A 12,382-nucleotide genomic window follows, 5' to 3' on the forward strand; every position below is an offset into this window, starting at 1 on the left:
TAATTTTTTTTAGGTAAAATTTAAACACACTGAAATACTTAAATCTTAACTGTTCAGTTTTTCCAAATATATAGCAGACCATTTACACTTAAAAAATACCTACCAAAATGGGATCAGTTTACATGCTGAATTTAAAAACAAGAAACTTAATTTGCCTGACATCAAAACCAAGTAAACTTTGGCTCCGTTTCTCTCCAGTCAAGGCAGACAGTTTCAAAGTAAGGAAGATACAGCTGCTCCCCAGCCATAAGAGATGTGAAAGTTTCAGCGAACCAAAGTACTTTGAATGCTTATATGAAATTTTCAAATAAAGTTTTTTTAATTTTATTTTTATAGAATTTTGTGCATGTATGTACAACTAAGTGTTTCATGTAAATGTTATAGAGAGAAGAGATATAGGGTGTTGTTTCTCAGAGTCTTCTGAGTTCATAGGCAGGGTTGATATTAAGTTGGTTCACCCTGCTTTTTCTATGCCAGTTATTTATGGCCAACGCTGTTCTGGTTGCGTCGTGCCCACACTGTACTATAAAACCCTGGGTACTGATCATCTAAAACTCAGCAGCACATAGTAGAATGTAAGAGTAGGTGGGACCAGAAGGAACTAGGATGCACAGATTATCAATTCGGAGTGAGAAAAGCTGTTTGTCAAAATTGGAACTTAGTTTCAAACCACAGTAATCTTCTTAGTGACGTAGGACTGAATTAAGGCTTAGTATTCTAAGGGGCCCACCTGGATCCTTTCCCTTGGTTATTATTAAAATAAGTGAATAAAGTATGTATCATTAAGGTTGTGCTTACAGAGCCCTTTGCTACATATTATTACATTTTCTTTCTGATGTATTGCTACATGCTACCCATATTCCAACACTTGCTATTCATTAGACGACTAATGAGCCAGGGCTGGGCTTTTTATAAATACTATTTTTGGCAGCAGCTACTCATCAGGTACAGAAAATGTGCCATCTCTGGGATGGGTACATCCCAGCCTATTATATCAGGTGCTAATCCTCCAGTGACTTAACATGTGTCCAGATTTTAAAATGCATGGAGGAAACCAAAGTACCTCCTGCAGGCAACACCAGGACCCTGGTATGCAGGGCCAATCACAAGCATTTTTCTCAGGATCCAGTGGCAACAATGAGTAATATGGACTTGGCTTCTGGTTCTTAATTTGTTCCTCTAGATGTGGAAATTAAAAATGTCATGTCATGTCCTGCTCTCATATACAGACCTCATCAGATTTGTAAACAATATTTTGTTTTATAAATTTACATCTATGAATTACAAGTTCTTCATAACTTTACAGATGAGTTTTAAAATAACTGATAATAGGCAGACTGAAACTATACAGCCTGTAGATAGAAAATATATATATCCTTTTATTATCTCTGAAAAAGATATGTAGCATTTTAACAGGGAGGGTTTTTTCCCCTCCCAGATAAGTAATTGGAGAGATACTCTAAATGAGTCTCTAATAAAAACATAAACATATTATAAACATGCCCATATTATAAACCATAGCATAGCGTCTAACCCACCAATTTTCTGGTTCATTAAAAAATATCCATAGTCATATATACTAAATCGATTCATTTTATTTTCTCCACCATATAAATACTTGAGGATGACATTTTAGCAGTAGTCCCCCCGACCGTTTTTATTTTTTCAAAGCAGAGCAGTTAGAATATGAAAACTAGTTTCCTAATTTTGTCAGATGCAATGTCATTAGATAACTCTTAAGCTCTGTTCAGTGATATTTAAGTTCAGATTTGCTCATTCATTCATTTCAGTTGATGGGTCAAACACAGAATGTAAAACCTGGATCTTATTCCTCAACTTATTAGCAGGAAGTCTGGGGCGATCTGAAATATTCTCCAGCTTCTCCGGTAATGACCTGTAAGGTTTTGCTTTGATTTCACCTTCAGGAAACAGAGGCTCAGAAAGCACAGGCTCAGAAAAGCCTTTTCTAAGATTTTCACTCTCCCCTCTGTTTTGCCTCATGGATTCTTCTTCTTGGAAAATTGTCATTACCTTCTCCAGCACAGCATTAACACAGACTGTCTAATAATAATAAAAAATTTTAAGTAAGGTTTCTTTTTAAGCTACTAAACTTACAGATAAAAATCCAATAAAACATTTAACATAAAGTCATCAATCTGTATATTCTAAGAAAGAAGCACTTTTGGGACTTCCCTGGTGGTCCAGAGGTTAAGACTCTGTGCTCCCAATGCAGGGGGCCCAGGTTCCATCCCTGGTCAAGGAAGTAGATCCCGCATGCTGCAACTAAAGATCCCACATGCTGCAACGAAGATCCTGCATGCTGCAACTAAAACCTGGCGCACTCAAATAAATAAATAAATATTTTTTAAAACATCTAAGCACTTTCTTCCAGGTACCTCTGGCACATGATAAACATGAGGAGATTGATTCCTTATTATAAATACACCATAATCTAGAAAGAAAATTAAAACATAGTATGCTTTAATAAAGACATGCTTTATATTTTCCCCAATTCATTAGATGTTTTACATCTTTATTCTCTGATTTAATTAAATGAAACTTTTCTGAAACATTTTCTGAGAGATGGAATTTGTCCTCAAACATGTTAATATCTCAAAGTAGGTTTTTTGTTTTTACTTTTTCCCCCCTAGACTTTGCTTGTACCAATTGTATGCAATTGGAAGGGCATAAACATTTTGGTAAGAATTTAGTAAGTTAATGGATCAGTGATTTATAAGCAAACTTGTGATCCATTTTCCCTCAAAAAATGCCATTCAGTACTTAGTGTGTCAAAACAAAGCACACAGAGAAAAATAACTTCAAAAACTGAGAATCACTAAGAGCTGTATCTGTTAAACCTATAAGTTTACTGATGAAGATGATGATGCCAAGTATTTAAGGCAAGCAACAAGAATAATAAAATGTATAAAATACGAAAACACCTAAACTAGCTTATTTTACCAAAGAGATGCCTCCCAGGTGACATAATAGGCTATAAATGCTTAGAAGGTTTTTCTGAAGAGGGTAACAGAGAAAGGATTCAGGGCCTTGGCTTGGATAGCCTTTTTTTTCCTGACCTCCTTCCTCCTCTTTTCTTGCCTGTCTCCCACTATAGAATGGGCGGACACCAGATGCTTTCCTTCACTTCCCTGTGTTACTGTATGGCAATGTGACCCTGTTCTGGCCAACTAAAAAAAATGTCTGCTGTGGAGGAAGATAGGATTTTTGGAAGAGTTCTTCCTCCTTTTATATAAAAAAGACTCTGTCTTTTGCCTCTACTACCTCCTCCCTCTTGCTTTGGACACTGATATGGATATAAGGCCTGAGCATGAGGCAACAAACCTAAGGACCAAAAACAACGAACAGGATAGCCAAAGAGAAAGATGGAAGGGCCCTGGGTTCATGATGACATTGTAGATCCACTGTACAAACCCAGGAGCTGCCTAACTCCAGACTTCTAATTAAGAGAAGTATTTAAATGTCTGTATTGATTAAGGTATTCTCAGGTATTTTTTGTTACTTGTGTCTGAGTATACCCAAATCTAGAGCTATAAACCTTGAGGTCCATCACTTCCAGATGCAAACAGCTTTAGCCATTTATCACAAATATGATCATTTTCTATGTATGCCATGCTGTGAAAAAAGGTTGGGAAGCCCTATCCTATTTGATACATTTCTTCTTCCCTCACTTACAACATTTTATCTGTGCCCATTCTAACCAATTCTGTCCAAGTCTCAGAAAATGAAGGGTCTTGACCAAGGTCAGCATCTCTCTATCTTTGCTTTTAACCTATACTCTACCATTTTGTCTATCAATTATTCCCTGCTTCTTCAACCTCTCATTCTTGACTAGCTCCTCCCCTGCAACCTGTAACATGCTGAAGTATCTTCTATCCTAAAATTTAAAAATTAAAAATCACTCTGGCTCTGTGTTCCTCTTGACTGCTACACACACTCTTTTCTTCATCACACCAGGGCCGACATTCATGATTTCCATTTTATCATCTCTTCACTCTTCCTGCTTATTTCTGTCTTCCTTATCCCATCACACCACTGAAACAGTTCTCAAGATGGTTAATTCCAACATCTTTACTACTAGATCTAATGGACACTTTTCAGATCTGCACTTTACTTGACTTTTTCTGCTTGTATGTGACACTTAACCACTCACAACTTCCTAAGTCTCTACTTCCTTGCCAGTGTTTCTCCTGATTCACTTCCTACTTTTCTAATTATTGGTCCTTTGTCTCCTTCATTGATTTCTTCTTAGCTCACCTTAAATGTAAGCTGTTCTTCACATTTCTGTTGACTTTCTACTCTTTTCACTTGGCATGGTTCCACTCACAGGGCACTAACTTCCAACATATATGTTATTTGCCTTCAAAACCGTAATTCTAGCCCTGACCTTTCCTACGTCTTGGATGCATATATGACCAATTATCAGAGGTCACCAAAAAATGGTTTCTATTACCTACTTAGAAAGTTTATAGCATGACAAATCATGTAGGATGATCTCAAAAGCCTTTGAAAAATTAGAGAAATTTTGGGTTTTAATCTAGTTTGTTTTAGTTTCACCATAGCTGTTTCACCCCACCCATTTTCTGCAATGTATTTTGCATCAATTCTGTATGAGATTCACATTTAAGATACTGAGCATTTCTCAAAAATTCAAAAGACTTGCAACATTTTTTATTCGATAAATTCAGAGTTTTTGAAACTGTAAATATGTTTAAAAAGTTCTTTTACTTTGTTTTTTTTTCAAGGATGTCTTGGCTATTCTTTACCATTTGCATTTCCCTATAAATTTTAGAATAAACTAGTCAATGTACACATATACACCTGCTCAGATTTTAATTGGGACTGCACTGAATCTATGGATTATGGGGAAATTTTAATCTTTATTATTGTGTGTTTCAATATGATCAAAAATATTAACAAATATGTAAAAGATCTCTAACAAAAAAAGCCATAAAATTATTAAGAGAAATTAAAGAAGATCTAAATAAATAGAGGAATACACCATGTTCATAGATTGGAAAAAGAAATTCTACCAGTTATCAAGACTTATTGTAAAACTCCTGTAAATAATACAGTGTTGAATTGGTGCAAGAAGACAAACAGATCAACTGACTAGAACAAAGAGAAAATAAACAGACCTACATATCTAAGGACATTTGATTTATTAAAAAAAGAGGTGTTCTGGGGCAATAGGAAAAGGGTTTTTTATCCCCAATAAATTGAGTTGGATCAACTGGATACCAATGGAGGAAAAATTTTACCCTTACCTCATACCAATTCCAGATGTAATCTAAAAGTGAAAGGCAAAATAACAAAGCTCCCAGGATATATCAGAGGGAGTAGTTTCAGGACCTAGGATGTACGTCAAGATTCCCTAATTAAGACATAAAAAGCACTTAACATAAAGATTAATAAATTGGACTACATTAAAATTAAGAACTTCTGTTTTAAAAGACATTGCTGAAAGTGAAAGGCTAGTCACAAAATAACTCTGCCCATATTCAGCCAAAAAAGGGCTTGTTCTAGTAATATAGTTAAAAGTACAATTTGATAATAAAACGATGGACAACCCCAAGGAGGAAAATGAGAAGAGACTAACAGAAATTAACAGAAGAGGATATCCAAATGTCCAATTACTGTATAAAAGTATTCAATCTCATTAACAATCAAGAAAATGCAGATTAAAACCACAATGTGATAGAACTACATACCCACAAGAACGGCTATACTGGAAAAGATTGACAATACCAAGTGTCAGTGATGATACAGGGCAACTAGGATTAATAATCTGCCAGGATGAATTGTTAAAACCATTTTGGAAAACTTTGGCAATATCTGCTAGAGATGAACATATGCAAATTCTACAGTCCAGCAATTTCACCAAAACATATGTACAAGAATATTCATAGCAACATTATTCACAATAGACAAAGTTGTAAATAATCTAAATATTCAAAAATAGAATGGATAAATAGCTATATATTCAATCAATGGAATACTACACAGCAATGGCAATCAACAAACTACTGTTACAGGCAACAAATCTCACAATGATAATGTTAAGCAAAACGACAAATACAAAAGAAAATATAGTATATGATTTCATTTATATACAACTCAAAACTGACTATGGTATTAGAAGTCAAAATAGTGGTTGCCTTTACAGAAGAGGTTAGTGGGGCTTCCCTGGTGGTGCAGTGGTTGAGAATCCGCCTGCCAATGCAGGGGACATGGGTTTGAGCCCTGGTCCAGGAAGATCCCACATGCCATGGAGCAACTAAGCCTGTGCGCCACAACTACTGAGCCTGCGCTCTAGAGCCCGTGAGCCACAACTACTGAGCCTGTGTGCTGCAACTACTGAAGCCCGCGTGCCTAGAGCCTGTGCACCACAACAAGAAGCCACCACAATGAGAAGCCTGCACACCACAACGAAGAGTAGCCCCTGTTCACTGCAACTAGAGAAAGCCTGCACGCAGCAACAAAGACCCAACACAACCAAAAATAAATAAATAAAATTAATTAATTTAAAAAAAAAGAGGTTAGTGATTGTGAGGGGTGCAAGAAAGAGTCTTCTAACATGATGGTATAATGTTTTGTTTCTTGACCTGTGTGACACATAGATTAATAAATTTTCTGAAAATTCACCAAGGTGTGTACTTTTCTCTTTGTATGTTGTACATTTTTAAAAAATTAAAGATAAGTATAAATGGCAGTGGATTAAAAGAAAATAACCCTTATAATTTATAATATTCTTTATATTTTTGTCATGCTTTTTAATGAACACTTTTGGAATTCAAAAGACAGAATAGTGAACTTTAACCAACCATGGCACAATGGCTGGAACAAAACAACTGTAGCTAAATGAAAGCAAAACCAAAATGTTTTGAGCAAATAGTAATACGTTTTATAAAAATAAAATAAGTTTAGTTATCTAAGCAACTTAGTTTTTGGTGGATTGACTTGGCTCCTTAGAAATGTAATTTTTTAATGTAAAATTATTCTGTGTAACAAGAGAATTTAAATACCTTGGTTTATACAGTTTATACAGTATATCTTTGCATAAAATAAGTATATTTATTTCTAGATTCTAATAATTTTATTAACTTACCAAATAAATGAGTGCTGCGTATGAAGCATACATTATGCTAGTTAAAGCAGTCTTTGCTGGGAAAGAAATGGTTTCAAACAAAGATCCGTTTCTGACCTGAAAAAAACGAAAGAGTTTTCTCATTAAAACAAAAAATTTTCAACGTTACAATGTTAAATTTTACAATGTTATTGTAAAATGAGAATTCAAATATTTATAAAGTCATCTACTTTAGTTCTGAATTTTCTCACATCCTGAAAATATATTGTTTTTCTCCTTTACAAAAAGATACTTTCTTTTGCTAATTTAAATCTATGACAAATCTATAAAAAACCTTGCATTTCCAAAATCTGAATTACTTTAACTTTCTTACATTTACCAAGTGTGCTCACTAGGGGGTGCCGCTATGCCTGTTAGAAAAACAGTCTTTGTCCAAATTAATGTAGTCATCCTTTACTAAATCCTTCACCTCTTCAATTAAGCAAACAGCAATCAAAATACCGAGCGTTTCCTGGAGATTAATGACCTGCTTGGAAATGTTAATCATGAGAATGCTGAAGGCCAGGCATTAACCTTAGATGATCATTAAGCTTCAAGAAATACTCTGTGTTCATATTCAGCATGCTTTTTGGAATGCAGACGTTTACACCAATAAAGAATTTGTCTCTCAGATGTTTCTACCTTCTAGAAGGTGTCCCTGCCTCAACATAACAGTATAATATATTCAGTTTAAGGGACTAGTATAATATATTCAGATTAAGGGACCTATACTCTCTTATAGGCTACCTCTGTTGCCTTGAGCTATAAGGATATGAAATGATGACATTAGGAAAAACACTCCCTTCCCATTCAGCAGTGAAGTGGCAGTTAGCCATGCTCCTCTGCAGTAAGAGCCAAGCCACTCAGAGGCTTCAATAACTCCCCAAAGGTACAGGCTGTATCCTAAAATCATGTAAATGCATAGTAAAAATGCACACAAATTAGAAAGAAGAGTATGTATGTGTTCATTAAAAAGTTATTTATAACACTGAAAAACTGAAACAATGATAGCAGAATGGCTCGGTAAATTATGCTATATCCACCCAATGGTATATTGCAGCCTTTTAAAAGGTGCTTCTGAAGAACACGTGATAATATTTTATTGAACAGACATTTATATGGCACTGTGTACCAGGTCCTGTTCGAAGTGCTTCTTGTTGTACTATACTCAGTTTTTGCTTACTGCTGTCACTACTGATGAAGAACAAAACTGCCCATCACAATTTTCTTCTTCTCTCAAGTGATTTATGGGATGCCGAAGCCAAGAATACTATCTAGCCTAGTAGCTAAGAGATGGTGGGGTAAGGAGGGAGGGGGAAGGGGAGTTTCCCTTTTTATTCCCTACGTTTCAGGCCATACCAACTCCTACGCATAGGTATAGGTGGGGGCAGTTTCAGCCCACTCTTTCCATAAGTCAGTCTGGAAAATTTCCCAGAAGTTCCTGGCTTCTGGAAAGAGTTTCCATGAAATGAAGCAGCTGCTGCTCTTTCCCTCTTGCTGAAAGAATCAAAATGATAGCCTGACATTGAATCCCACTATTGGGCTATAAGGAGACAAACATATAAATAGGGAGCAGAGGTCAGGAAGGAAATCAGATATACTCCAACAGAATGCCTCCTAGTAGAGTAAAAGATTCATGAGTTTGTGAATATATGAATGTTTAAGTGGAAGGTCCATAGTCAATAATTGGTAGGCCATAAACAACAAAAAATAAAAGTGGTGTTTGCATGCAGGGAAAATTACTCTGTTTCTGTTTCACTGCATCTTTCTTTTTCAGATTTTTGTCCTTCACCTAAAAGTAATTAAAATTGATGAGTTTCAAAATAAATATGTATTTTATATATGTTATGCTTCTCAGCGATGAACCTGTATGTTGCCTAAGGGTCACTTTTTCACCATTTTAATGCTTTTAATAAATACTTGCTATTCCTGTAATAAATCAGCCCTGTAGAAAATATATTTCCTCCAAAATTTATGTGGCTACTGGCTAAGTACCCATTTTTCCATTTTATGACTCACTTGCAATACATGTTTTTCACATTATAAACCACACTGTTTCATTTTGGTTTGCTATGAGCAGGAACAGTGTATGGTAAAACTGAGATAAACAGGAGAAATTTGGAAAATGGAAGGTTTGTCTAGATTGTCTTGGTCTATTTCAAAAATTTTTATCTTAACCTCATAATTACATGAATTTTATTTGCATTTTAAGTTAAAAGTATCTTGATATCATTATACCCATATATTTCTTTTTTGAATTTGGAAATATTAACATATAAGATACATGGATATTTCAATCTTTAACTAAATTTCTCCCACATTATTTCATGTTCCACTTCTCCCACATAATTCTGACTGCCTTGTCTCATAAAAGAAATGTCTATATTCATCTTATTTTCACTAATAATGAGATAAATCACAAAAAAGCAAACTATAAGCTGTTTAGAAAATAGAGACCCACTTACAGATAACCTGCAGGTTGGAGAATTACCAGGTCCAACTTAATTTATGTAGTCCAAAACCATCTTGATGAGAGATATCAAGGGAGTTATAGGGGAAAAAACTCTAACAGTGATTCACAAATAAGTGTTGGAAGAAGCACTGACTGCTTTTATAGGTTCAGAAAATAGTGTTTCCTATAGGTTTGGGAAAGCTACATGATCATGTCTTTGCTTAGCAACCCACAATACTTGTGAAGACAGGAAATACTCCTAGCAGTCCACAGAAAAGAAAGCTATCTGACTTTATTTACCCCAGTATTAACATCCTGTGGAGCAGTGCTGTTGAATGAGCTCTTAATCAGGTGGTCCTATAAAAGCTCAAATGTCCCAAACTCTTGGCCAACCTGCAAAAGTACGTCTTCAAGATTCCGAGACTTCTACTTTCTAGGAATTGTCCTTTGTTCCCAGGTCTTGAATTATACCACCCAAGATAGCCTCATGGCAAGCCCATCAAGGAGCTACAGAAGTTCCTGATATTTGTGAGGTTTCCAGTTTAAACCCCAAACTGGAGTCTACCTTGGAGGGTGGGGGTGAGGAAGAAACTTTACTTAGATAAGCCTTTGACCTTCATCCTGAAAAAGGGAGCACAAGTTCACTGGGATCCACTTACGGCACACGCACTTTTGAGGCTAAGAGTTTTCTTTACTTTGCCCATCTCTTGCCTATGCCACTCCACAGAGTCTGTACAAAGTAGAAATAGCCATCTCTAATGCCACTATAAGGAAGATTCTATCACAGAAAGAGCTCCTGGTCCTGTGGCCCTGCGTTGGGCTGCCAAAGTCAACGACTATGTCTGGGAGCTGACGTGTCTTGGCTGAAGTCAGCATTCAAAGCAATTATCTAGGTCACTGAAGCCTAGGCTGCAAGCTTCGCTCAGCCAGGCAGCTTACAAGGCTAAGCAGATGCAGCATTCTGTAAGTACTGCTGCTGGGGATCTTAAAAATCACCAGGAACTTCTCAGTTTTCCGTTTCTAAGGCCCCTTGTAGAAGAGGCAGGTATACTACTATAATCTCAGCCCAGCAGAATGGGGAAAGGTTTGAGGAGCAACCTGACTCAGCACCCGTATAGCCAGGTGCAAAGAAAGCCTCTTTTAACAAGATGGCCAGTTGGACAGCCCTGACCCCAACTCTCTGTGCTCATGTCACAAGCCACTGGAATCTCTTCAGGTCACTTATATTGGTTGGGTCTTTGGGTAGTTCATATTTGGCACAATATCATTAAATATGCTAAGATACACAGTACATGCGCTACAGCTGAGCATGCAACCAAAAGGCCTGGATAGATTGTCAAGAGAGCTCCTGTGACAGCGTCTATACTCTAATTATCTTGACGAGACCATCACTATATGCTACATCTCAGACCACACCAAAAAGCTGAAACACTACCTAGTTACAGGCAGTAATGCTCCTCTATTTCGAGTTCTTGAGGGAAGTAATCTGCCTGACTGGCATTCCAAGCTACATGATAGCCAGCAGAGTTCTGGTAGAACCGTTTAAGGTAGAAATGCATCTTCCATCATTCATCATCCTCAGATCAGTGATGAGACAGAGCACATGAAGAGGATCTTTAAAACTTTGCTTCTGATAGGTTAACTAGGCTGCATACCTTTCTAAAGTGATGCCCTCCATGCAGCCACAAAGCATATCCCCTGGCATAGGAATTCCATATTTCACTCCTTGTATTTCTACACGCACAAAGTTCCATCTTGACACAGGCAGCCTGACAATTCTTTTTTTTTTTAATTTTTAAATTTTATTTATTTATTTTTGGCTGCGCTGGGTCTTTGTTGCTGTGCGCAGGCTTTCTCTAGTTGCAGTGAGCGGGGGCTACTCTTCTTTGCGGTGCGCAGGCTTCTCATCGCAGTAGCTTCTCTCGTTGAAGAGCACGGACTCTAGGCACGCAGGCTTCAGTAATTGTGGCACGCAGGCTCAGTAGTTGTGGCACACGGGCTTAGTTGCTCTGCGGCATGTGGGATCTTCCCGGACCAGGGATTGAACCGGTGTCCCCTGCATTGGCAGGCGGATTCTCAACCACTGCGCCACCAGGGAAGCCCCAGCCTGACAATTCTTGAAGTAATTCATGCTGGAATCTACTCCAGGTAAGCTGAACTCTGTGCTGTGCCACTTACCTCTCAGCACACTCTGGCACCATGGATACATTCCATTCACAGACCAATTCACTGACCTCCACCACACCTCATATATTACTCTGTTGTTCTTTTAATTCTCCAGGCCATTATCTTCACTATTCATACTTTTGTATCTTTCCTCACTGAGACTTTACATTTGAGCTATTTTGTTTTCTTCCTTGCTACAACTTAGGTTCCTTTCAGTGGCAATCCTGAATCTTCACCTAGCTAATACATATTGCCCAAGAAAAGCTTCTTCCTCACTCCTAACCCTCAAGGACCCCAGAAGCTCTGACTTGGGACTGTTCCCACTTATCACGCTTCAGCCATATGGAACTACTTACATTTCCTACATAAGTCATGCTCTCTCTTGCCTCAGCTTCTTAATATACACTGTTCGCTTCCTTGAATGATTCTCCTACTTCTTCACTGGGCTAATTTCCCTTCCTTCAAGTCTCAGATCCAGTATCATCTTCTAGAAAGCCTACACTGATTACACTTAGGAATTATACGCTCCTTGTTGATGCTTCCATAGTACACTTTGCACACTTTAATCATGCACTCAGTACACTCTACTGACATTGCTTACTTGCCTATCATCCCTAGAG

The 12,382-nt window shown here is 37.2% G+C and overlaps 2 protein-coding genes across 12 annotated transcripts in view; one reads left to right on the forward strand and one right to left on the reverse strand.

Annotated features, from left to right (window-relative positions):
* RFESD (Rieske Fe-S domain containing) overlaps positions 1 to 12,382 on the forward strand; it is a 38,733-nt gene that overhangs the window by 8,833 nt on the left and 17,518 nt on the right. The window lies entirely within an intron of this gene.
* SPATA9 (spermatogenesis associated 9) overlaps positions 1,555 to 12,382 on the reverse strand; it is a 73,156-nt gene continuing 62,328 nt past the window's right edge. For 4 of the 9 annotated variants that reach the window (XM_033853039.2, XM_033853038.2, XM_033853037.2 and 1 more), the window contains 2 exons: positions 7,127 to 7,222; positions 1,574 to 2,061 (listed from right to left, as the gene is read on the reverse strand). In XM_033853039.2, the coding sequence (XP_033708930.1) occupies positions 1,774 to 2,061; positions 7,127 to 7,222 (384 nt within the window). In that variant the 3' untranslated portion in view covers positions 1,574 to 1,773. Of the gene's footprint in view, positions 2,062 to 7,126; positions 7,223 to 12,382 lie in introns of all 9 variants that reach the window. The other 5 variants (XM_073802333.1, XM_004317390.4, XM_033853035.2 and 2 more) reach the window with 5 other exon arrangements.

The sequence above is a fragment of the Tursiops truncatus genome, chromosome 3 (assembly GCF_011762595.2).
Source record: "Tursiops truncatus isolate mTurTru1 chromosome 3, mTurTru1.mat.Y, whole genome shotgun sequence".
In the NCBI taxonomy this organism is placed as follows: domain Eukaryota; kingdom Metazoa; phylum Chordata; class Mammalia; order Artiodactyla; family Delphinidae; genus Tursiops; species Tursiops truncatus.